The sequence below is a fragment of the Microtus pennsylvanicus genome, chromosome 4 (assembly GCF_037038515.1).
Source record: "Microtus pennsylvanicus isolate mMicPen1 chromosome 4, mMicPen1.hap1, whole genome shotgun sequence".
Taxonomy (NCBI): domain Eukaryota; kingdom Metazoa; phylum Chordata; class Mammalia; order Rodentia; family Cricetidae; genus Microtus; species Microtus pennsylvanicus.
In genome coordinates, this window is record NC_134582.1 from 128,573,154 (window position 1) to 128,600,493 (window position 27,340).

A 27,340-nucleotide genomic window follows, 5' to 3' on the forward strand; every position below is an offset into this window, starting at 1 on the left:
GTGTTTGCTAAACCCAGAGAATGACAGAAGAAAAGGTAACTGCTGGGGACAGACGCTGCGTCCCCTGGGGAAGGCGCACCAGGGAAAGGAAGGTGGGGGTTATAGTTGTCCCATTCCACCCAGAAAACAGTCTTGTCTCCAAGAGATGTCCCTGTCATGGTGGACTCAGGGCTGCTTTTCCCCAGGGAAGATGGTCAAATTCTGAGCTCAGACTGCCATCTTTGGGCTATTATGTACATACAAACCCTCCCTCCTCTCGTTACCTCAGTTTACCCCGAGGGCCCACCTCCTAGTAATCCCAATGGGAATCAGCTCAGATCTCCTCCTGAAGCTGCACTTGACCAGCTGGGCCTTTGGTGCCCACATCAGTCAGTAGTTTGGTTTGTACTTCTTGGCATAGCACAGCTTGCCTGGCATACAGTGGATAGCACTGAGGTTCACGAGCTCTGGTCTCGGACTTCTAGGGTTCAAACCTAGCCAGTACCACATACTAGCTATCCACAGTTTATATCTGTACCTCGACCTATATCTCAGGTCATAGTGAGGACCCAGAGAGCGAATGTGTCAGCATCAAAACAACGCCTATACTTGCAAATCCCATCAATTACTTCTTTTGCTGGTGTCTCCAGCTCTGCTAATAGCTTCCAATGGAAGAGGATACTGACTCAGCTTCTCTTCTGTAACCATCACATCTAACATAGACGAACACAGAAGTTCTCGGAATATGTATGAGATGGATCACTTTTGCTAGACAAGCCAAAAGCCCACTGCATGGTAATACGTGATGTTAGATTCATTTCCTATATCCCTAGACTAATTATATCATTAATGAGATCATAGACACAGAAGGGACATACATATGTGTATATCATACACACACACACACACACACACACACACACACGCGCGCGCGGTGGAAGGATTTACCGCATGTACAAGCAGAGCCACGCCGTGGAGACTGTCTATTCCCTGTGCCCAGGCCCACAGGTGGCCCATCTTTTTATTTAACTTCTGCTCTGCCAAGCACCCCTTTCTGTATAAGACCATGGTTTAGAATTCATTTCACCCTTTCTGCACTGAGGTTTCCTTTTCTCTTAAATGTCTATGAATCTCAGGCTGACATAAGTTCACCTGGAAAAATAGCAGCGAGTTTCTCCTTGTCTGGATTATTATTTTTGGCATCCACCTGCCCGCCCCTTCTTGGCCTGTGCAGATGGACTGTATCCTGTGGAGGAGGGTGCTTAGACCATGAAATACATCCCAAGGTCCCGAGAACCACCAAACAAGCCATCCTTCTGTTTAACAGTGACCTCTGCACCCGAATGCAGAGACTCAGAAACTCTAGAACCTTCTGTCCTCTAGTTGCTAGTGTAATAGCGACAGAGGGGCCGGGATAAACTCTTGCCTACAGGAGGGAGGCTGTTCCACATAGATTACAAGGAGGTACATAACGCAGGCGGGTTATCGGCGGCAGCAGCAGGCACGAAGGCTTCTGCACAAACCTCGGCCTTCTCCTTGGAGGCAATATCTTATCCTGAGTCCCCGGCTCCCTGGAGGGCCCAGCTGCTTGTCTGTATGTGCAGATGTCTGTATGCTTGAATCCTTGTGCGAGGCGGTTGCTTGCCAGCACTTCCTCCTAAGTCCAGGGCTAAGTCTCAACAGCACCTGAAACCCACCGTGGCTTTCTGAGCGCATCTGATCTATTCAGTGTCGTCCCAGGCCTGCCTTCTTGTCAGTTTGCATCTGGACCTACAGACAGCAATTTGTTCTTCGGGGTCAGGCATGGTGTAGGGAACGCTGCTGCTGCTGGCTGTCCAGGACTGCCAGCAGACAAAGAGGACTGCCAGCAGACAGGAGATGGTGCCCAGCCTCCTTCCCTGCAGGGGTCTCTACATTCCAGACTGGGACCCTATTGTCTGGCATCCAACTTGGAACACAGGTTTATAAGACTGGTGTTCTCAGGGGCACAATGTGGGCGGAAGGAAAACGAATCGCGTTTATTTCACGTCCACCCACAATGCTAACATCCAAAAATCACAGCTCCCAGATGGAAATAAAGAGCAGAACTACTCTGGCGACAGAAGCCTGTCAGTGGTCACCGTCCTGTCTCAGATAGGCTCAGCACCTGTAGCAAGGACGCCTTTGGTCTCCTGTCTGTGACAAGGGCACTGCCCCCATGTAACTCAGTGTTGTCCCAAAGTGCCACAGTGCTTCCTCCAGCATCACACACACACACACACACACACACACACACACACACACACACACGAGAGCAACATGTAGCCAGATGAAATGATCCCAGAATTGCTAAACACACACACACACACACACACACACACACACACACACACACACGAACAACAATATGTAGCCAGATGAAATGATCCCAGAATTGCTAAACACACACACACACAGGAACAACAATATGTAGCCAGATGAAATATTACAGAATTGCTAACCACACACACACAAGAACAACAACATGTAGCCAGGTGAACTATCACAGAATTGCTACACACACACACACACACACACACACACACACACACACACGCTGCATTTATCAACCCAAGCTTTACTGTCTGATGTGAACTCTGCTCTCCACATTCACCATCCTCTCCCCTCACCCCAAACTGGCCATGAACATCAACCATGATGATAACACAGAACTGATATACAAATAGCATGCCACACACTCAAAAAAAAAAAAAAAAAAAAGGCTTTTAGACTTACCTGCGGGGGTCATGAACTTCCACGGAAAACTTCTTTTCCCTGAAATACAGATTCTCCAACTGTCTCCATTGGAATATCTGGACGGAAAACAACGGAGTTTAAATTCAGAAGCAGTGAGTTCCCTGGTCTCCGTTCCTTCTTCGCTGAGTAACTTTTTCAGCAGCTGAGAGTTTCCTTATCAAAGCAGAGACCTTACAGTTGTTGGTGCCTCCTCCCGGTAGCCTGCCTACTACTAGTCCTTGAAAAACACAAACACACACACACACACACACACACACACACACACACACCGGTGGGTGTGGATTTTTCCTGCAGGTTCCTTAACAGGAACAAAACAAGTTCTTTTTCAAGTTTGTTCTCCTTTGGCTCCTGCCTTTGTTGAATTCTCCAAGACAGTTCCCAGCTCGCAGACTTTTCCCTCCAAGGAGAGGGAGAGGGGGTGGGGGCGGGGAGATGAGAGGAGGGAGGAGAGGACCGGAGCCCGGGAACACGGCGCTCAGGAGGGAGCGGTAGCCATCTGCGCACGCTGAGGGCTGAGCCGCGCTTCCTCCCCTCGAGTGCTGAAATGGGAAGGCGTTCAAATTCCCAGCCTCCCTTCGGGACTCCACTTCCTGCCGCTAATGTGCAAGAGCCTCAGACATCCTCACTCGCTGGAGGGCGGAGGCTGTTGCGACCATAGTTGGGGGCAGGCGACTCAGGATCACAGTGTGTGCTTGTCACGCTGCTTTTTTCCCCCTCAGCACAAAGCGGGGGAGGGTGCGGGGGCGACACAAGAGTTCTGCCGCTATAGGGATACTGCTGTCTTGCCTTGCCAGCAAGAGAAGGTCCATGGAACTCCAGGAGTGAAAAAAGCTGTTCTTGAGGTTGGGAGGCAATTAGGGCGCTTTGGATTGCTCTAGGAGTGGGGTGGCTTTTTCTGGATGAAAGTGAAAGTTACTGAGCTGTCTAGGGAATGTCACCAGAGGCTAAAGCTTTGTGCACGCGGGTTTGCATTCATTATGTCCACGGAGCTTCCGTTTCCTTCTGTATACTTAGAAGTGAGTTTGTTTTGATCAAGAATAAACCAGGGTGCCTGATCTTGTCTTTCCCGGAGAGAATGGCTGGTTCTTCCCGGCAGGCCTGTTTGTCTACTCCATATGGGGGCATAGCATTTTAGGTTTAGTTCCACACTGAGTCCCCAGCTCATTACAGACATGCACCTTTCAGATAAGAAGGTCACTTCCCTGTGTTCCATAAGCCCTGTTTTCCCCAGGCCCAGAACACAGTTAGTCAATACTTGGCCAGTGAATTTACCACCCAAGTCAAACTGGGCTGCAGTTAAAACCGGTTTCTAGAGTGGCTGCATTCTCTCTCATCTCACACTCTCCTGGGCAGGGTGGAGTTCTAAAATGATTTTGTCTGCACGGGTAACCGGAGGGGCGAGGGGCAACTATTGGTTCTCACCAAGGAGCCACCTCTTCACCCACAGGGCATTTGACTCTGAAGCCAGAGAGCAGAGACCTTTCTGTCTCCCTGGAACCAGTTTCAAGTGAGCGTAGAGACAATGCAAGGATAGCAAATGATCCAAAGTCCTGCCCTGGCTCAGATGCTCTGTGTCCATCCTGCCTTAGTCAGTTAAATACGCAGAACTCGGTCACAGGCGGTGGGTGCTCTGCCTCCACGAATCCCTCAATGGAGACACTTCCAGTCTCTGATACCCACTGGTTGGGTTTAGACATCTCGCCTATTGGAAACACCAGAGCTGCTCACTCTACGACCTTGGCCTTACACGCAACCTGCCAAACTTGCTGGGCAGTGGTGGCACACACCTTTCATCTCAGTACTTGGGGGGCAGAAGCAAGGGTTCTCAGTGAGTTCAAGGTCAACATGGTCTACAAAGTGAGTTCCAGGACAGCCAGGCCTGTTACACAGAGAAACCCTGTCTAAAAAAAACAAAACAAAACAAACAAAAAAACTAGAACTCTAACCTGCCGTACTATAGAATGTCATGCATGGCTTTAGAGTCTGAGCCTCTGTTTACATCCAGATTCCCCACCTTTCAACTCACAGGCCTTTAACTTGCAGCAATTGTCTTAGCATCGGTTTCCCCATTTGTAAAATGTTAAGAATAGCTCCTGTAAGATGGATCTTAACAGCAGCAGATCCTGAACTCGGCAGTGGTATAAATAAGTAGACAACAAACATGGAGCTCACTGTGTTTTCCGTGTGCTCTTTGTGCTCCCAGATTCTACCAAATGAGAGGGAGTTAACTGCAAAGCCACCAGAATGCTTTCCTTAAATTTCTCGTCTGGACTTGGAGCTTAAAGAATTAAATTAGATTATGCGTGTGCTGGAAATCTTATAATAAGTATAAAGGCCTCTCTCTCCCTTCCTCTCCTCCCTCCCCCTCCCTCTAAAGATGTGCTTCTCAGACCCTGCCCTGTATCCACCCTAACCAAGCACAGTGGATCCTTGCACAGAACTGACTTCCTGGATGTGTGACTTAAGAGGCTCATGCACCTGCTGTTGCCATTGTCAAATTCCCAATGTGTTTTCCTCTATTTGTGTGGATCCTACCAGTGATATAGTTGGTCCTTGTCTCAGCAGCATGGAGTGGGGGTGGGAGTTGGGAGTCACATCTGCATCGGATGTACAGACCACAGAAGGTAGACCCCTCCCCAGGAAGAAAAGAAGCCACACCTGGCGTGAGCGCTTTGGAGTAAACCCCACTTGTGCCTTCTTTTGGAAGCGCCTTCAGGCCTGATAAAGAATCCTGGAGCACAATGCTCGGAGGGTCGGTTTCCTGGCAACTTTTTCTTCCCCAGCTCCTTGCAAAAATATAAAACCCACACCATGCCTTTCCTCTAAGTGGTCCCTGATGCTGAGCAGTGTGGAGATCTGTGTGGCTGCCAAAGGGCCCAAACAAAACCATCTGGGCTTACTGCCGCCCCTCATCTTAGCCAGGGTGGCTGCCCAGGGAAAGGGAAAGGGCTTCTGCCTTGCTGCTGCGCTAGAGAGTGAACCTGGAGTCCTGATCCCCAGGGTGTGTCCCCGGGGTGATGTATTTTCTGTAGAAATTTTTGTAGCAGGGGCAGAACAGTGGATTCCCTGATAGCTGTTTTAGCAAAACTTTATTTTGCAAATTAAATACTGGGAAGGAAAGGTGGGAGTGGAAAAAAACGAGTGGGTATTTTGTCTACATCTGATAGCTGCTTGGGCCATAAGAAGAATCCCAAAGGAATGGATGAGGACCTGCAGCTACACTGCCTGCTGCTCTTTCTCCTCACTTGAGAGAGGGTGGAGCTAGGGAGCCAGCAAGCTGCTGGTGGTTGTAGTGGGAGGAGTTGGAAGGCTCTAGGGGTGGGGAGGGCAGGGACAGCTGTTGCTGGCAGCAGGGCTGGATGTCATTTAATCTGAAGGCTCTTCATGGGGGTCTAGGGCATTTCTGTTCATGTGTTGCTTAGAGCCCCTGGCTGCTCAACACTCAGCTCTCAGTCTGGCAGAGCGAGAGAGCAATAAGGAAATAAGCAAAGGGAAGATGCTTGGCTTCATGTTCTCCTGTGGAGGGATGAGCTATTACTATCCTTGGGGCCACTCCAGAGGGGCCTCCATGACCTGGTTCTCAGAGATCCAAACTATCCCTGCAGAGTCATCAGTGTGATTTGAGACTCCACACAAAGACTCACCAGACAGTTGACAATTGTGGCGAACACTGGGCTAGCGCCCATGGACTCCAGCTACTTCCGATGGCCATTATATGCCAAAGGAGCTAATTATAAGCATAGCTATGCAGTTCTATCAGTAATCAGGGGGTTCTACTGACTAATACCTGTTAAGTCAAGGGACTCCAGCTAGGCATCTCCACAGAGTTCCACACAGTTTCTTTGCTCATTTAGCAGCCCCTCCCCCAAGGAAAAAAAAGTGGAAGTTTTTTTGGAGGGTGGAGGAGAAGAAACAAGACCCACAGAAATGAGGGGAAACTGCCTAGGGCCACACAACAAGTTTCTGAAGGAACCAGAAATAGAAGTCAAGGGCACCTGGTTCATTACTCCAACCACTAACTATGCAGCTTTTCCCAGGAGTCCACCAATTAGTGCCAACAGCTCTCGCTCACTAATGGGTGGTTAACTTTACAAGTGGAGCACTTTCTCACAAATGAGCAACCGCGTGGCTCTGAGAAGGGCAGCATCGGACCAGGGGTTTCTCTCCCCTACACGATCGCTTTGCTTTTCGTTCACACTGCAAATTACAACACGTGTTCCTTTTTTCTTCTTGGAGATCTAGCTTCGTCCAGGCTTCTCCAAAGCAACTGCCTCAATAATCAGCAGCTTTAGTCAAAGATTAAGAGACAACAATGACTATGATTAACAACAGCCCGATGACTGGGTTTGCATGGGAAATAGAAGCTTAAGAGGACTGGCATGGTGGCTCTTGCTTGTGAGCCTATCACTCAGAAGGCTGAGGCAGGAGGATCATATATATATATATAAAATCAAGATGCCATCTCTAATAGTAAGAATCATAGTAATGAGTTAAGAGATCACTCCTCCCCCAAAAAACTTAGAAAAACCATGAGGAAGGTATGGTGTTTGTCACCATATACTGAACCCCAATAGTCCCAGATATGAGTTCCCAGTCTTTGACTTAGCCTTCCTATGGCCATAGGTCTGCTACTTTCCCATTCTAGACCAGAGTGCCCTCATGTATAAAACCGAGATGGGAATCATTTATCCACAGGGACCAAACAAAAGTGGCCAATAACTATTGTTTTGGGGCCCTGAATGTGACAGGGTGCTCTGTAAATCCGTAATGAGCAGGGCCCTCGTGGGCCCTGGCTCCTATTAGCCGGTCTACTAGATCCCTATATCCTGTGCGTGGCTGAGGCTGTGGCAGAGGAAGGCACCTTGGCTCCACTTCCTCTCCAGCCAGCATTTATGAAGCACTGTGGGATAGCCAAATAGAGTAACAAGCAGGCTGTCAGAATGGTGTAGGAATAAAGACTTGAGAGGAAGCTAGGCTTTGTGGCTCTGATTCTTGACAAGGACTTTTGGGAGCCTTGTCTTCCTCTTGTCCCTGAGGCTGAGTCATAGAGCCCCTGAATGACCTCCTTATGAGTAACTTCCTGCTTCATCCAGAGGGACCATTATACAGAATCCCATCAGCCATCTGGTCCTCCTCCTCTTTACACAGATGAAGCTGCTCCGGTGGACGGAGACTAAGAGCTGCCAGAGGTCAAGTACGTGATTGATGTTGGGACTCCGGCCTTGTGACTTCTTGTCCTGTGCTCTTTCTATTCTGCCTCAAAGCCACGGTGAAGAGCCAGAACAATGATGCTTCAGACTAGCTTTGGCAACCTGAATTGTGCTATGCATGTCCCAGACATTGGCGAGGAGTTCTCAGGGAGAATGACACTCACAGAGAGGAAGACTCTTCAAGCCCAGAATAAAACAGACAAAAAAAAATCCACTTCCTAATTTCACTTCTGCTCTTTCCCCTTTCCTGAAACACTACCACTCATGACTCCCTGGGTTTATCTTCGCATCAGCACATAAAGATGAGATGGCAAATGGAGGTACAACAGAAGGTGCCCAGCACTGTGCATTTGGGGGATTTGGTCCTGGGCATCCTCGGAAGAGTCTAGGGGACAACAGAAGGAGGTACACAAATGTGGAAGAAACAGTTGGGGCCATGTGTCCACTTTAAACAGTTCTGTAGATATCCAATACATTTTACTTTATTTATAAGGAAAAGAGAAACAAATGTATTGTGTTTTAGGTTGAGCTCGATTCCCCATCTAATCCAGTCTCTTTCAGCCAATCACATTAGTGGATGTCTATGATATATGGATGGCCATGCTAATAGGCAAGAGGAAGAGTATGATGTCTACCGTGTGTTTCTACAGCTATCTCCATCCCACAGAATGTGCAGCTACTTATCCCTCCACTCAGGAGTTGAAAATACTTGAAAAAAAAAAAGAAGTCTGTCCTGCACACAAGCATACAGACTGTTTTTATCTTGTCATGATTCCCAAATCTACACAATGTCCTAACTACTCCCATAGCCATTCCACTGTGCTAGGTACTGCGGATCTCACAGGCATGAGTTAAAGCACATGAGAAGTTGGGCATGACCCTAATACTTAAGAAATTGAGGCAGAAAAACTGCTACCAATTTGAGTTCAGATTAGTGAGTTCCAGGCCAGCCTGGGTTACACTCTGAAACCTGGTCTCAAAAACTAAAAGAAATCAAAGTATAGACAGGACCATAAATGCATCATATGCAAATACTGTATCATTTTATGTAAGGGGTTTACCAACCCAAGGTTCTGGAGCGAACTAATTTCCCATGGACAATGAGGGCCGGCTCTCATTTCAACACTCAGATAACAACACTACATCACCAAGGGAAATCAGGGCAGGAACTCAAAGTGAGAATCTTGAGGCAGGAACTGAAGCAGATGCCATAGAAGAATGCTGCCTACTGCCCCTCTCCCTTGTGCTTGCTCAGTTTTCTCTCTTACACAGCCAGGACCTCTTGTCCAGGGCTGGCACCACCCACACTGGGCTGGACCCTCACTGCATCAAACATCAAGAAAATGCCCACAGGTATAGAGGCATTTACCTGAATGAGGTTCCCTATTCTCAGAAGACTCTAGCTTCTTTCAAGTTGACAAAAAAACTAACCAACAAAGGAATGATAATTCTGGCTTGGAGGTCAGAGGTTCTCCCTCTGGCCTTCTAAATCTGAGTCTCCAAGATGAGATATGTATATACCCTGTCCAAACATAGGTCAGAGCTGGCATTTCAGCTCCAAAGAAATCCAGTGCCATTCCCTTGAACTTTAAAATCAAGTATCTTGTTCTAAATATTTCCTACTCATGGTTAAGATTGATTAAACAATACTCATGAAAGCATGGTTCCAAAGTCATACCATACACATTTAATAGCTACGTATCTTTAGTGATCTAATGTCTTTGTGTAGCTTACTAATTTTAGAAATAATGCTATGGATGACAACATTTTCCTATAGGGCTACTGAACTAATGTCTCAGCACATACAGAGCGCTTTAACTTGCTGCCTGCTACCCAGTCAGCATTCAGTAAGCGCTAGCTACTCTCATGTCCGTTACTCTCCACTGGTTTCATGCTACTATTCTTCTTAATGTAAAACATTAAGCTCTTGAGGGTTTGATCATATATCAGTCTAAGTTCAGGCTTGCACTATTTTCTTTGAGAGATGATGAATATGGTACCAAGGGCACTAAAAATATTTTCCTTACATGTTTTATGGTTATTTGTGCATGTGTGTGTGTGTGTGTGTGTGTGTGTGTGTGTGTGTGTGTGTATGCGTGCACGTGTGCACACCACAATGCAGGCATAGGGGTCAGAGGGACAACTTGCAGGAGTCGGTTCTCCTCTTCTCCATGTGTGTTCCAGAGACTGAACTCAGGTTATGGGGCTTGGTGACAAGTGTCTTTCCCCACTAAGCCATCTTACCATTGCCCAAATGTTATCTCTTTAACTGACTTTTTCAGATTGTGAGCATGAGCCTAACCTTCATTCTATTTGGGCAGAGTTCAAGCTGTTCTCTGTGGGCTTGTTTGTGCCTAGTCATTTCTAGCCGAGCCCCTCACCTGCTGATGTCTAACTGCATCTCTGCATCATCTCTACCAAGTATGTCACTCACCATTCACAGCTAACAAGTGATGTCAGGGATGCAGCCCAGGCTTTGAGCATGTGAGGCAAGCATTCTATTGAGCTACATCTCCAATCCCACTGCAGTTTTGACCAGAGTCCATTTGACCATTTCCCTGCTATGACTTCTAATGTCAGAACATTGATCCTAAAAAAAATCAATGTCCTCCTATAGTAGGACTTAGTATTAATCAGTTAATTCAGACACCATAGGTACCAAATTGGGCCCTTCAAATTGTAAACACCATGCCCATAGACAGCGAGGAGAGGGCGCATGTCCTCCACAGTTTGTTGAGCATGCACAGGCTCTTTCCTCTTGGGAATGCTTGCATGCCCAGCAACTAACACAATGGCTAATTTTTCTCCACGGCCAAATCTAATGGGCTCAATATGTTTCTCTGGCTTGGTTGCCGCCTCTCACTGTCAGACATCAGGAACTCCGAACTAATATGGTTAATCCAGTAACAGATGCCCAGAGAACCCAGCACTGACCCTTTAATGGATGGCCTCTTCTTAACCCATCAAAAACCTTTTAGTTTCATTTGGCTTAAGAATCATTAGGAAAAGACAGAAGGAGGTTAATGAGTCCTTAACAGAGCCTGGAGAGAAACAGGCCATTTGATTCCCCCTCCTCCCACTGGATTTGATTTCCTTTTATTCCTTTTCCCTGAGGACCTGTCTCTATGATTTCTCCTCTCTGCTTCAGCTTTTTCTTGCAGAAAGGTTTATCATGGACCTTTGGCAAATATGAGTACTTTAAGGAGGCAGTGGTAATGTCCTTTCCTTTCTCTTCCAGACGTAATCCCCCCCACCCAACAGAGTGAGCCTCTGTGAATCAAGGGGAGTGAGTGTTGAGCGGGGGTCATCGCACATCCGGGTCTAACTGGATTTTCCAGCAGTGAGCACTTTGCCCCATTGCTGCCTGACTTAACCTCTCTGCACACCAGTTCTTTACAAAGACTTCCTCCACACCACCTGTAGCAGGTGAGAGAACTGGCCCTGGGGTCACAGGAGTAGGAGAGCTAGGCCCGACCCTCACCAGCTGCAATCTCCAAGAAAGCAGCCTATGCTTCCCTTCTGGGCAGCACAGCAGGGCTGACCCTGTTGTTGGGATTGCAGATGAGTTAGCCCTGAGGGTGTAAGAGCAAGAGCCCTGACCCTGCCTCCCCCCTCCTTGTACGCCCCCTACAGCAGTTGGGAGAGAGGGTCCTGCCCCTTGCCTGGGCGAAACAGTAGAGCTGGCCCTGATGATATGAGTGTGTGTGTGGGGGGGGGGGGGAACGACCCAGATCTGAGGGCCCCAGAGCGGCAGAACTGGCTCTGCTCCTTGCTGTAGGCTGTGTTGGATGAGCTGGCCAGGGTAGCTCTGGAGAGCTCATCTGGGTAATGACCATAAGAGAAAGCTAGAGAGCTGGTCAACCCAGCTACCACCCAGGTCCAGAACCAGGGCTGTGAGTTGGCCCAGCCCAACATCCACAGCATCCCAACATCCACGGCATCTACGGACTGCTGGAGAAGGTGAAGAGGACGAAACAGCAGGATCTCCATGACACAGGAAAACAACAGGATATCCAAGAGGACTCCAGGGAGAGCCCATTACCCTTGAAGCAGACCAATGACTCCTAGCAGTGCACACTTAACAAGTACAGATGTATCGACTAAAGGGTAAACTATGTGACTCACCGGGCCACACTACAGCTTCCACAAGATTCTTGTTTGTTTGTCTGTTTGTTTGAGCTCTTCGTTTTGTTTTTGTTTTTTCTATTAAATTTGGTTTTGTTTTGGGGGAAGTTGCAAAGGCAGAGGCAGATGTGAGGGGACACAGAAATAAGTAGGATTGGAATGTGTGATGTGAAACCAAAAAAAAAATCAATAAAAATATTAAAAAAAAGGACTTCCTTTGGTAGGTATGATGGTCAATCACTACTGTGAGTCACCTAGGAGACACACCTCCCTGCGTGCCAGCTAGGATGTTTCTAGGGGAGTTTAACTGAGTTGACCCACCCTGACTGTGGGCACCATCATTCCCTGGGCTGGGGTCACCTCAATAACATGGGAAAGAAGAGAAGTTAATTCCAATGTGATTATTTCCTCATGCTCGTGCTGCCTGGCTCAAACCGTGAGCCCAAACCAACCCTTCCTTCTTCAAGCTGCCCCTGCCACACAATGAGAAAAGTAACTAATGCTTGGACAAGAAAAGAGTGGGAATGGGTGTGTATAGGGAGGATACAGTATATAGTAGAAGAAAATAAGTACGTAGCACATGTACTGAGAAACTTGTAATGGGCCCTTCTTGCTGATGAGGAACTGGTCCTTCATAGAACTGGTTTAGTTGATTCTTTCTTCCTTTTTCTGTCTCTGTCTCTCTCTGTCTCTGTCTCTCTCTCTCTCTCTGCCTCTCTCTCTCTCTTTCTCTCTGTTTCTTTCTGTCTTTCGAGACAGGGTTTCTCCTTGTAGCCTGGCTGCTCTGGAATTTACTCTGTAGACCAGGCTGGCCTTGAACTCAGAGTGCTGGGATTCTCAAGTGCTGGGATTAAAGGCCTATACTACTCTAGTGAGCATGATTTTTTTTTTTTTATTGTTTTGAGACTGGATCTGCTGTAGTCCAGGATGGGCTTAACCTGCTGATCCCTTGCCACTTCCTTCCAAGCACTGGGATTACAGATGCACTACCATGCCCAGCTTTCTGCAGCGTTAGGTGAGTGCTCTACTGGCTGTGACTGTACCAGCTGAGAGCTACATCCATAGCTCTTGCAGACCTGGTAGAGGTGGGCTGGGCCTGGGAGGGAGACGCTTTGCGCTTTGTGTGCTGCTGAGAATTCAGGAGGGAGCCCTAGACCTCTCTACTTGGCCAGGGAGCCTGGTTTGCAGGTGGCAGGACAGAAGAGCTCCAGCTTTCTTTCAAGCTAGCCATGGTTGAAGCCTTTGTGCCATGCAAGCTGTTGCCATAGCTTGGCCTGGTTTTTGTTTGTTTGTTTGTTTTGTTTTGCTAAGAGATCTGACAGCCCAGCTTTTCTGAAGCATGCAATGGGCCGGGCTGAGCCACCCTCTCTACAGTAGAGGTCCTGGTTGCTCCTCCCCTATGAATTTCCCTGCTGGAGCGATGCCTTCTCCAGATAGAAGGGGAATGAGTTCTAGAGGTGAAGACTTTAACTCCCATAACCCCATCTTTTCAGAAAGGCTGGTCCTACTTTTCAAGCTCTGGTTTCTACCTTTCGCCTGCAGGAATTCTAAAGTGTTCAGGTCAGTTTGAAGATTCCTGAGCTTACAGGAGGAGGAGGGAGACAGGCAAACAACTGAGGTTGCTGAGCGTCCTACTTCCTGCCCAAGCCACATCCTCTCCTCAGCTCTGTTCCCAGTGCCACAGGCTTCCCAGTGCCAACCTGGGAAGCTCTCCCAGGCGTCTCTGCCCATCCTTCTACCAAAGCCATCGCCAGCCTGTGCTGTAGCCATCTTTTTACTCAGATGACCTCACCACATTCAAGCTTCTGGAATGTCCTGCATTCTTTTCTTTCTATCCTGGAGCACAAGGCCTGAGGCAGTTACTTACCTGTTGCTCAGTAGCTGTGGACCGAGTGAGCAAGGGAAGGAAGAATGTGAAGAAATGAGACACGCCTGGTCCTACTGGCGGCATGTGACAGGGGCGTGCATTTGAGCTCGAATTCGGCCACCTCCACAGAGTAAGGAGCCTGCACTGGTTAAGGTGGCTGCTTCTTTAAAGGTAGGAAGATAAACAGTGAAGAAAGTGGCGAGAAAGAAAGAGGACCAGAGCTTGATCTGTAGAACCTCTATTTGGTGGCACGAATGTACCATTCTAGAGTTGGGAAGGCTCTGGGACTTGCTAGCCAGCCAGTCTAGCTGAATGTGCAAGCCTCGGGCCATTGTTTTCCAAAAACAAGGAGGGAGAGACCTGAGGAACACCATTCGAGGTTGACTTCTGGATTCCAGCCTCCACAAGCACACAAGCGCACTCACATGACCATCCCTCCCCCAACCCGAGTGCATTGCTAGACTATTCATGACCATGGGGAAGTAGCTGTGAAAGCCAGATGAAGGAAGGAGAGTGGTGGAACCCAATCAAGAACTCAGATTCCTGAGCAGCTCTATTTAAACTCAGCATGATTCCAAAAAGAACTAGGGGCGTCTATCAACCCAGGAAGCCTGCAGTTCTAATCCCCTCCTGGACTGAACAGCTCGTCCTCTGTGGAAACTGCCTCTGTCTACTCAAGGTTCTTTGTCAGTACAGCCTGGCAGAGTGGACCCTGCAGTAGAGTTCACTGACCCATCAGCAGGTGCCATTGCTCTTTCCCTGCCTGGTGGGCAGAATTGTGTCTTTTGGGGTCTGTCTGTGCTGGAGTTGGGTGTTAAACAGGTTTAGCAGTTTTTAGAAAGATCAGAGCACCCAGGATTTCCCCTGTGAACCATGCTGATTAGGAAAAATTTTCCCAGTAGTGCACAGGTCAGCAAAAGGAACCTGCTGCATTCCCCCATGATGATAAGGTCACCAGGATTCAACACCAGGGTTCCTCAGTCTAACACATCCACTTCTGTGAAAAAGAAAGAGTTCGAGGAACCAGAAGGGTCTGACGGTCAGAATGAGCGCAGCAGTGCAATCTTGAGAGCCAACTGCTACCAGCTCTAAATTTCTTTTTGGTCCAACAGACAAAAATTAAATCAAAGGCAAATCCAGATAGAAGCGATTTTTAAATTTATTTCCTTCTTTCTTCTACCTACAAATAGAAGTGGTGAAAGGCTACAGGCTCACTCCTGTCCCTTGCAAATGTCCTACTGCTTATGTGGAGTGAGAACTTGAACCGTTCCTTGAGAGTTACCCTATTTATACTTAACTCCATCATGCCACTGTACACATATATGCAAGGATGTCTTCAAAATTAACAGTGGATTGAAACACACTATTAGATACTTCAAGTACTTCTTTTTTGCTGTTGTTGTTGTTGCCTAGATAGGGTCTTGTTATTCAGCACTGGCTGGCCTGGTACTATGTCGCTCAAGTTGACTTTTAAAGCCACAGCAATCCTCCTGCATCAGCCTCCTAAGTTCTGGTATTATAGATGTGCTATCAAACATGATGCTCAATATATTTTATTTGTTGAGTATCTGTCCATCGGGTACTTAAATCAAAGGCAAATCCAGATAGAAGCGATTTTGAAATCTATTTCCTTGTACTAAGTGACCTGTGCATTTTTACGAGGCAAGAGGTAAATAAGAAATCAACACAAACCACGGGGCACAGTCAGTCAAAGGATAACAGGTCCCAAGGACAAATGTAATCCAAGCAGGCCGGGCACGAGAAGGGTTGACATTGTTACAAAAGTGGCCAGCTATGAGCTCTATGAGGGACTGAGCAGATACTAACATCTGTAACATAAAAAGGAATTGACTCCTGGGTGGGGAGATGGTTCATTTGGTAATGTGGAGTGTTTCCTGGGAAAGCATGGAACCAGCGCCCATATTAAAAGCTGGGGGAGAGAGAAGGAGGAAGGGAGGGAGAAAGAGAGGGACAGAGGAAAGAGAGAGAGAGAAAGTTGGAAATGTAGCTCATAGGCTCAGTCAGAGTAGAGTACTTGCCTAGCATGGAGAAAGCGCTGGGTCTAATGCCCTGTATTTGGGGGTTGGGGGAACCTCAATAAGGCTAATTGCATAAAAGGATCTAGCAGCTCAGTATAAAACAGAAGCCCCCTTACTCTCAGCAGCACCCCTTTTCCATTACAATCTTCTCTTGCTGTTGTGGGGACCCCTTTCTCTCAATTGCTGGGGGGATTTATGGAAGACTCACCTTCCTAAGCCCTTGAACACATGAGAAACCAGGGCAGTAGCACCCGTGGGTGCTTGCTGTTTTCTGCAGCTCAAGACTGTTACTCTGCCAGCGAGAAATCTGGCCAGCGACCAGTTTTTGTTTTGTTTTCTGTTTTTAAATGAGTTTCCAAATGTCAAACATAAAGTCAATTATGTGATTAGAAACACACAGGCGCACAGGAAACTCACTCAGCTGTGACACAGAGAGCCTTCTAAGGTAGGGCTGGTGTTCGTTTTCCAGTCCAACAAGAGGGAGGACCATGGAGCCTGGAGTCCAGAGCCCTCATGGTGCTTTGCCCTCTCATTAAAAGGCCAGAACATAAAACGTCATCGCAACCAGGCTGGGTACATGCCAGCGGGCATAAGGACACATGAGCTAGTAAGATGCCAGTATAAACCTTCCTGAATGATCGAGAGGACTGGTAGAGAGGTTTAGGTAGTAGAAACACCTGCTAGCAACGCTGGAGAAAATTCTCAGGCTGTTAGCTGGTCTGTTTCACTGGACAGAACCCTTAGAAATCTACACTCATTAACTCCACATAGGTTTGTTATAGATTTTACTGTCTGTAGTTGCCTTGGCCAATGGACCCTAGAGCTAAGGATAAGTAAAATGAAAATCCCTGGGTGAGACTTCAGGGTGAGCAGTCTTACATAGGAGACGTGTGATTTGATCATCAGGCAGAGGTCACAAATAGGGCAGGAAGTTCACCAGCAGGCTCAGTAGAGCGGCCTGGGCCTTGGTTATTACCTACCCAGAGCCCCGTCTCACTCTGAAATGGGGTTGGATATGCTCGCCCAAAGACAAATACAGGCAGCCAACTTGGAGCCAAACTACTGGAAGCAGGAAGATGGCAGCTAGAGGCCACGGGGGAGGAAACAGGGCACTGCGGTGAAATGGTGTAAGGTCCTAAGTCTGGAATACAGAAAGAGTTCTGGAGATGGCTCGCACTGAGCCGTGCAATGAAAGTTGTAAAGCAGTCGCTGTGTTATACAAATTTTGTTAGAATTTTTAAAACTGTAGGGGCTAGAACGATGGCCCAGTTGATAAAGTGCTCGCCTTGAAAGCACAAGGACCTGAGTTCAATTCCCCCAAACTAATAAACACAGATTTTTTTTTATTGTCTCTAGGACTGAACATGATAATTTCTTTTAAAAAATATCGATTTTACTTGGATTTGTGTGTGTGTGTGTATGTATATATATATATATATATATATATATATATATATATATATATATATATATATATTTGTATGTGCAAATGTGTGTGGATACTTGGGGAAGTCAGAAAAGGGTGTCAGATTTCCCAGTGTTAAAGTTACAGGTGGTTGTGAGACACCTGACATAGGTTCTGGGAACTGAACTTTGGTCCTCGGCAAGAGCAGCAAGCACTCTTAACCACAGCGCCATCTCTCCAGTCCCACCATCTTAACAGAACCTTGTTTTGCTGTTTAAAGGGGCCAAGTGACTTTGACTGTGTGGGGATGGTCAGAAGAGCCTGAGACGGCCTGTGGCTTTGTCAAGGGGCAAGGAAAGACACACAAAGCAATGGTGTAAGATAAAAAGAGCTGTGCCCTTGTGGTGTGATGTCCTTGTTGCTCCATGAAAAGTCACTGGTTTTGAAGCCAGAAAGACAAAGTCAGTTCAGAAGCTACTACTGGTTTGTGGTTCTTTTGGCATGAGTGGGGCTACTGAATGCTCCCCTGCAACGATCTGGGATCCGACTACAGCATTTGGTTTTGATTTGCTCCTTCAAATTGCATCCAGGGTCAATGGAGCTCCAAGAGTAGTGGAGATCTGTCTGCAGAGTTCCTCAGAAGCCCGTCAGTCTCAAGGGCGCTGCTATGCTGTCTGGCTGGGTGTTCATTCGAATGTTATAAATACCCGATGTCCCATTTGACCGCTACTGTCCACACCATCAATGTGGCTATTTATGTGGCCTTTCTCAGGGTTGGTGCATGCACTGTATAGGGCCAGGGAGGAAAAGGTGTCCAGGAGACTAGACATTGGACTTGGAAGAGAATGAAGCCCAGGAGAGAAACTGCCCTGGCCATCTGATCAGATCTGGCTTGGGCACTGGTTCACATGGAGAAGAGCTAAAGATAGACATGGGATGGTTCTGTCTAGAAGCTGGCGTTCTCAGTTTGGGGAGATAGCTCAGTTGCCAAAGTGCTTGCCTTGCAAACAGGAGGGCCTGAGTCTGCTCCCCAGAACCCATGTGGGGAAAAATATCAAGGTGCGGCAGTGTAGTGCACACTTATGTCGGCACTGTGGAGTCAAAGCAGACAGGCTTTAGCTTGTGTGGGGAATTCTGGGTCAGTAAGGGACTCTGCCTCAAAAGAATAAGAACCTAAGGAGTGACACCAAGGCATGTCCTCTGATACATGCATGTACACACACACACATCTAGATGTGGAGGCATAAGCATGTAATCACAGCTAATTGGGAGGGTGAGACTGGATGATTCAGAATTGGAGGCTAGCCTGATCTACATAGTGAGTTCAAGTCCAGCCTGGAATATCTAGTGAGATGTTATCTACAAACAAACAAACACAAAATAGAACCATCCACCTGTGTGACACAGTGTTAATTTTTTCCCCCTATTCAAAGACAAAGGTGGCAGTCTGATAGGAATATGAGATTCCCAGAAAAGACTGGAATATGACCTGGTGCCCTTGGAAGTCTGGCATGCTCAGAATGGTCTCCCCAGGAACTTGTGGGAACAGAGGGACCCTGGGTTCCCAGACTCAATAACCAAGGAAGAAACCTCCTCCTAACAAAGGGACATTGTTTGCACTTCGGTCTGCCTCTCTCGCTCAGTATAAAAGAGACGGTAATGATATTTGCTACATCAAGGGCAGATGCTCTCTCATCCTGACAGCGAAACTCTTGCTGGAGTGAACTTACTCAAAGGGGAGAAAACTAAGTTACAGCCATTCTGTCTGTGCCTTTCAGTCTCCTTCTCGCAGACAGAAAGAGAGCAGAGAGGCTAGAAGTGTCGCAGTCCTCCAGCCCCCATACCAGAAGCGAACAAGCAGCATCCAAATTCCCACCGTTTACTTTGGAGCTCTGAGTGGATATGAAAGTCACTGGTTTACAAAGCACTGTGGGGGGGGGGCATGCCAGCCAAGCACACAACTACTGAGCTACATTTCAGTCCTTGATTGAGGCATGGTCTTGCTATACAGCCAAGGCTGGCCTGGAACGCCAGGTTTCAGCTTCCCAAATGCTGGGGTTACAGGCAGAATCCATCATGCTTGGATTGGGGAGTCATCCTGGTAACTTCTTATGTTTCTCCCCGATATCCCCCCTTGAGGATCTGTTCCCCAGCTTTAAGGCTAGGTCTCTTTGCTGACCCACTGCAAGGCCCTGTCACCCACAGGCCCTGAACCTCTGCAGGTCCACTCATCTTACACTGTGCTCTGAAGGACTGCTAAGAGGTGGCTCTTTGATCCGGTACCGAGAGGGAACAAAGGCCGCGAAATGCTAAGAATGCTAAACACATTAAGTAGCCTTTCCTCTGGCGTGTACAGAGGGTGTGGTTTCCAAGCAGAACAGACAATCTGGAAGAAGCAAGGCACCCAGCCAGAGGCAGGCAAGTCAGAGGGCTCTCCAGCCAGCAAATGAGTCAAAGGTGCCCAAACAGAAGCTGGACCAAGTCAGCAAGGCATAGCGTTCTTATCGCACTGAGTAATTGAGCGGGGCCATGCCGCTGGGAGTTAGCTCATAGTTAATGGAATAGTTCCTGTAAATATTATTTTCCCTTCCTGTCTCCTCATCTCATAGAATTAAAAAAAAATCTTTACTCATCTGGGGGATGTGACAGGAATGCATCAAATTCTGGAGCCACTGCCCCTGTCTCTGAAATCCTCTCAGGAATCAGGAAGCCACACTCGCTGCTCACAGGCCGGCCAATTACTGTGGTTCCTTTTCCTAATGCCTCAGAAGGGACCCTGAAGTGCTCCTAATTGTGTATCTAAGCACACATAAAAGTCCCCCTAAGTGCACATCAAATAAATAAGTAAATGCTGCCTGCTGAATATGTAACCAGGCCCGACTCGACAGTGCTTCCCAAAGGATAGCTTTCCTTCAATACAGACTAGCTTGGGAGGAGAATGAGTGCCGATTTATGGATATTGAATACTACACTACTTCTGTAGGGAAGTCCTTGTGAGTCACAGGTTTCAAGCTGCTCTAACTTTCTCAAAGGCCCACTGAGTCAGCATTTCCTGTTTTCTTTATCGTGCCTTCTGATGACCAGAAGTGAGACTGGTCACTCTGCCCACAGGTCTGAATGAAGGTTGCGGACCAGAAGAATTTCACACAGAATCCTGGGATGGGTCATGAAGTTGAGCCATTAGTGTGGCCACCCACACTCCCATGACTGGGGTGATGAGAAGGGGCTGATGGTCACAGAGATTAAAGCAGCTGTTATTTCCTCAGGCTTTGATCTAAGGAATGTGAGGACCTCCCCTGTAGAGGGAGCCCTACTTATGTGCCACGAGAACCTGGTCCTGTCAGGCTGAATCAACGAGGCCTCCCAATATAGGACATTTAGTTTTCATTCCCACACCTTCAGGAAAGAGGTAAAATACTCTTGCTTGTACTAGCACAATCTGCAGAATGGGTAGGACAGCCAATGTCACTGCTGCGGGGCAGTTTTTGGGTTTTGTCCTAAGTCTCAGTGGCAGACCACAAATGCAAACTGAGAGGTAACCTGAGGTTGACTCCAAGGACCCAAACACCCATCATTAATCCCGGAGTCCAATTTAGGAAACGAGCGTCTAGGCAGTGAGTTATTTCTACACACATGTGTGCACACATGTTAAAGGCTGACAACTGGTATGAAGCAGGAGACAATAACCTATGGAGAGGCAGGAGTCAAGACAAAAGTGTGTGAATGTGTGTGTGGGTGTGTGTGTGTAAGAGAGAGAGAGATAGATTCCCTCCTCCGGTTCTATATTAAGATACATAAAGATTAATAGAATTACTGCCCATTGGCAAGAAAAGAAGAGTGTAACAATAGCCAAAGGGATGATTCTAAGCCGTGTGTGGTCTGTGAGAACTCTCAGGAGCTGAGAATCTGGGAGGTAGGCTGGGGGTAAGAGGGAAAACTTCACTGGATGAAGGATGCAAGCAGTTATTTCCTGAGAGTGGATGGAGGGTTCTCTAACGGCTCATACAACATGTTATAATGGATTCTCAGAAGCTATAGTGAATACAAACAAGGAGCATCGCAGTGGGGGAATGTGCACCCCTGACAGATCTCATTCATTAAAAACCCTGCTTGTTGCTACTTTGGGGCATTTGGAGGAATAGACTTCTGTCCTGGCATCTGTGCTGGTTAAACTAGGCTTATTTAGGAAGATGGAAGTTCCAAGGAGAAAAGGCCTCCATCAGACTGCCTATAGGCAAGATTGTAGGGCATCTTGTTGATAAATATAGGAGGCCCCAGCCCATGGTGGGCTGTGCCATCTTGGGCGGGTGGTCCTGGGCTGTGTAAGAAAGCAGGGTGAGCAAGCTATGGAGAGCAAGTCAGCAATGTTCACCCACGGCCTCCTTTTCCGTTCCGGCCTCCAGGCTCTAGCCCCTGGTTCTTTTCACTTAGAACGTCTGAATTCTTCTGAACACACTCAAAAGATAGAAACAAAGTTTTTAAAAAGGACTGTTAAAAAAGTCCCCACATGCCTTATTCTCTCTGACAAAACACTCTCTGAGGGGAGGAAAAAAGCAAGAAAAGAAACCTAAGTTTTTGTTTTGCTTTAAATTTACTTTTTACCTTTTTTTTTTTTCCTAGACAAGGTTTCTCTGTATAACAGCCTTGACTGTTCTGGAACTTGCTCTGTAGACCAGATTGGCCTCATACTCACAGAGGTACACCTGCCTCTCCTTTGGTCTGTTTTCCATGTCTTTTTGAGACAGGATCTTACTATATGGCCCCGGATGACCTGTAACTGTCTATAGCACAGCAACCTGGAGTTACAGGCCTCTTCCTATCATGGGGCTTTTTTAAAAACGGTTTGAAATGAAGTTCATAGCTTGTATGGAGAGCTGCGCTTGCTGGAGAGACCCAGGTAGTGCACTGTGTGGCGTTATTAGCAGGAAGCATTATTATTCCTCCTACTCAAGCTCAGAGGCACCTCACTTTACACACCATCTTTCCAGAGCCATTCAGAGCGGGACTCTGTGATAGACAGAAGATCCAGAAACTAGAGTGGCAAGCGGCATCTCATCCAGAGAACCAGGACCAAGCTACTGTCCTTTCTGGTTTGAGATGGTCACCAGCTCTGGACACTTAGGGACCTGGGGAGACATTTTTGACAAACCCTATGGGAACACTTGGTGGCATAACAGAGGACAAGCCTTAGTCCTTCAGAGGAAGCAGGAGCGCTCAGCCTTACCACGGCCTCAGCCTGAAGGTTGGCTCTTAGGACTATGGTGCCATGTGCCAGAGCTGCCGTAAGTGGGTCAGAGTGTCAGGGAGGGCCTCTGCTTGCTGCTGGTGAGAAGAGCTGCCTGGGCATGAGAGGCAGCTGTTGCCACAGATGCCTCCAGGGACTTAGATCTGGGCACGGATCATCTCCTGAGCATCCGTGGAGGCTTAAGTTGCTGGAGATGTATCCGGTCTCAGTGCCAGGAGGGCATGCTACCACCTGGAGGACATCCCTTGCGTGTGACTTGTTCATCCTCTGTGCTTGGGAACCCTCCGGCTCTCAGTACCCAGGACCACGCAGCCATGCCCGCTCTACCTGGCCAACTCTTCCCAAGTCTGAGTGCAGGAAGCACAGATGGCCATGAGGGACAGTGCCAATCTCCAGACCCATGTGGATAGCCTTGTAATACTTCCATAGCAGAGAGTCAGAGAGACAAGGTGGACCCTGGAAAGAGGCTGTGGGTTCCAACCTCTTCCTGGAGTTTCTGACACAGAGAGGAGGTTAAGATCTTGGTCTGGAGGTACCAAGGAGGGACTTGGGGTGCCTCATATGCAAGCCTGTAGGGATAACTCTCAGTCAGGAGTGTGTGCTTCCTTCACACATGTTCCTGTGCTTAAGCTGCGCAGAGCTTCTCCTGCGTCCTACACGCAACAAAACAGGGTTTGTGATGCTAATGATGTCGGGTTCTGAGATAAAGGACTCCTCCCCAAGTCTTCCAGCAGCCGGGATTTCATAACTGTAGCTTCCTTTCACTCTTCAGTTTTGCCTTTAAACCCCATTAGCATCTTGACTGACACATAGACCCCTCAAAGCTAATGGAGCAGAAGCATCACTTGGCCTGATGGGGGTTTGGAAGGATTGTTCCTAACTTTATATTCAGCTGGTGCATTCATTTCTCAAGGACCCCCAAACTCTACACAAGCCCATACAGGCGCGTCTGGCTGTCTCCCAGGGATTTCTATGATGAAGAACTGAAAATTTTCACTCATGTGCTGGTGACTTTTCTGGGGTCCAGCTGTTGTCCTTCCTTCTCTGTTGATACTATTTCCTTTTCTTTTTTAAAGATTTTTCTGTGAGCACTAGAAGCCAAACTCAGGTCTAACTAAGAGTGATTAATTTATGTTATGTGGCTTTCTTGAGTTTGACATATAACCAAGTGCTATATTATTACTTTTATTAGAATTATACTTAAGAGAAATCAAGAAAAAACACCTACATAGGAATACAGTGGACAGAAGTTTCAGTACTGTTGGCCAGCCTTTCACAGAGCTTAGGGGGAAAGACTGAACCCTGCTGTGGCCCCAGTTAGTCACACTGGCCTTGGTTCACTTATGCTTTGGAAGTTCTTGACACTCTGAAGCTCCAGCTGAATACTTAAGTACCTGCTCTCTACAGCTCCCTGGTATCAGGCCCACTACTGTGAATGTCCTAAGCTATGTTGCTCCCCAGCTTTCCCCTTCCAAGGAGGGCAAGGCAGAGCTGCACACATTGCGACCAGGACTTTGTGAAAGGTGTTGGGAGTGTGTTTGTCATTTGCAAGGAGAAGAAAACTCAGTTGGGCTGGTTGGGAAGAGACAAGTGGTGATGTAAAAGAGATGAAGGAAGTGAAGAGGGAACTAAAGAATTAGAAAGGCCAGATGGAGAAAAGTACCAGGGGGAACAGACGCAGCCAGGAAGAGGTGCAGGTCTACAGCCATAAAATTGAGAGGGTTAAAGCAGGAACATGGGACACTATCCGCTTCTTCTGTGTAAATGGGAAACAGGGAAGTTTTGAAGCTTGCCACACAAAGCAGCACACTCCCCCAAAGAGGCAGGTTCTTGTCGCATCGTTCCCAGAGGACTACAGCCCCATCATTTGTTCATGACATTTATTTAGAAGTGAAATGATTTCCTGACCAGTTGAGTGAAAATTCTTCCTAGGACAGGGCCATTTTCCCTCTACCAATTTAATGAAGAAGGGGACTAAGAGAACAGATGTTTACTTCATAGACTTTCAGCCTAGGTGTACATAGAGAGTGGTCAGCCCAGGTGTGCAGAGTGTGGTCAGCCCAGGTGTGCATAGAGTGTGGTCAGCCCAGGGGTGCATAGAGTGTGGTCAGTCCAGGTATTCATTGAGTATGATCAGTCCAGGTGTGCATAGAGTATGATCAGCCCAGGTGTGCATAGAGTATGATCAGCCCAGGTGTGAATAGAGTATGGTCAGGCCAGGTGTGCTTAGAGTGTGGCCAGTCCAGATGTGCATAGAGTTTGGTCAACTCAGATGTGCATAGAGTGTGGTCAGCCCAGATGTGCATAGAGTGTGGTCAACCCAGATGTGCATAGAGTGTGGTCAGCCCAGATGTAATTGGTGGGTTTCTATCCTGGTCACGGATATAACAGCTTGGGTAGCAGTCTGTGAAGGCATAATGGACCAACAGTACATTCTCACCCCAAAAGTATTTTTCCATTTAAGTTTTCAATTTGTTCTTGTTTGAAAAACATTTTGTAAGCAAAAACAAACATATTTGTGTTTTCAGTGACTGGACTCCCTTTCTCTGGGACAGATGACTCTAGTCTCTGTTCACTCCTATAATGTCATAAAGGTATTTGCCAGACTTTCAGAATTTTTTCTAACTCTTTATATTTTTTGTCTCTCCTTGACCTACGGCCTTATTCCAAAAAAAACATCATGGAGAACCCAGATTGGCCTCAGGAGACAATGTTCCTTCATTTTGCCAAAACATGTAGCCCCGCCCCCAAGAGAAAGAACATACATGACAGTTCCTCAGAGCCTGTTTGCCCATCTGCTCTTGGAGGATGGAGCCAAACACCCTACCTTAAGTAATTATAGCACTTTGTTTCCTTAGAGACTGGGAGAGAAAATATTTACCCAGGAAACTCAGACAAGATCACTGTGGAGTCACACACACACACACACACACACACACACACACACACACACACACACACGGGATTGGTGAGCCCTCAGGCTCTGCAATGTTCCTTCGTATCCACCCCACTCCTCTCTCAAATAAAGTCCTCAAGCCCACAGAAGAGGCACCCTTACCTTCCTTGGCTTCACTTTGTCATGGTGGTCATACTGGAAGATTCCTTTATAGCTGAGTCCCAGCCACCACGGTATCCCCTGCTTATCCTAGGATGTCAAAGGGAAGAGAGGTCAACAAGGGGCTGGAGAAGATAAACACAGACCAGGAGATTTCTCAGCCAACGACAGGGAAAAGACAGTGTCTCTGGAGTGGAAGGAAGCCCTCTCTACTTAATATCTTACCAGATGTACCCATCGTGGATGTCTTATGTGAACAGCGCTGGGGATCACGCCTGAGTTGGGCAATTGGCTCTGTTTCCAAGCAGAACCACAACCATGGCACCTGCATTGCTCCCTGTCTTACTTATTTACTTGTTTGGTGGAAGTATGCACACCTGTTCCTGTGTGTGCATACATACACACACATGGACTTACATGAGAAGACCAGAGGCTGACATCAGTCATCTCTCCCACCCTGCCCCCACTCTCTTTCTACCTTGTATTTTTTTTGAGATAGGTTCTTTCACTGAATCTTGAGCTCACTGAGTGGCTAGCACTGGTTGCTCTGAGAGCTCTATTCCCCCCGCCCCCCATTTCTGCCTTACTAGCTCTGAAAATTTTACTTGAGTGCTGGGGATCTGAACTCAGGTCCTAAGGCTTACATAACACTTTACCAACTGAGCATCTCCCCAGCCTCCATCTTCACCTTTTAATGAACAAGTGCAAGTCCCCTGTCCCCTGACCCCCAAAGCCAGGCTGAGTTTCTCACTCGCCATACAGAAAAACATGAAATAGATATCATATTTTAAAGAAAATGAACGGCTTTCTGATCAAAGAAACTGCCATTGACTGTCAGATCTAGAAAGAACCCAGGAGACCATGGAGAGACTTCTTTTTTTTGAAGGGCAAAGATATTGAAGCCAAGGGCTCAAACTTTAATGGAAGTTAAACCTTCCCAGTCACACTGAACTGGTGGCAGCACAGACTAAGGGGTGGCACCATGATGCCCTGCTCGCCCAGGAGGGCAGCTGGATGAAGACTTTTAGGACTCGTTTAGCAAAACTGAAGCCAGAACATCATTAGGACTGGATTACAAACCTGGGCCCCTCTGTTTATAAGACTCCTTATCACCTGAGTGAAAGTGGGGCTCCTTTGAGGACAATTCTGAGGAGTTCCCACATGCTCCCAAAGGCTAGCACTTTACCCTGGGCACAGCAAGCAGCCTATCCACAGATTTGTACTAATTTTCACATGCGTGAATGACCTAATTGATGTCTTCATCACAAGAGTCCTGGAGACTCAAGATCAGTATGGCGGTCTGTGAACGTTTGCAGGAATGAATTATTTCAAGATGAGCGGACATATTAAAGACCAAAGAAATGAACGTGGGGGAAAAAGGATCATGCAAAGCTCCAGGAGCATATGATTTCTTTACAAGTTTTTCTGTTGGTGTTGGGGATTGAACTCATGGCCTCATGGGTGTTAAATGTAGACTCTACCACTGAACTACCCCACTCCACTAAAAAAATAATCATTTATTTATTTGCTTATTTATTTATTTACAGCATGGAGGGTTGCACTCAGAGCCTTGTGCATGTTAGGAAGATATATGAATATATGGGTCTGGACAGATGGACAGACAGACAGACAGGTACATG

At 47.4% G+C, this 27,340-nt stretch overlaps 1 protein-coding gene across 8 annotated transcripts in view; it reads right to left on the bottom strand.

The window, feature by feature from the left end:
• Positions 1-27,340, bottom strand: part of Frmd4a (FERM domain containing 4A) — a 595,839-nt gene that overhangs the window by 50,019 nt on the left and 518,480 nt on the right. For 7 of the 8 annotated variants that reach the window (XM_075970464.1, XM_075970460.1, XM_075970461.1 and 4 more), the window contains 2 exons: positions 25,704-25,790; positions 2,734-2,810 (listed from right to left, as the gene is read on the bottom strand). In XM_075970464.1, the coding sequence (XP_075826579.1) occupies positions 2,734-2,810; positions 25,704-25,790 (164 nt within the window). Of the gene's footprint in view, positions 1-2,733; positions 2,811-3,023; positions 3,112-25,703; positions 25,791-27,340 lie in introns of those variants that run through there. The other variant, XM_075970466.1, reaches the window with a different exon arrangement.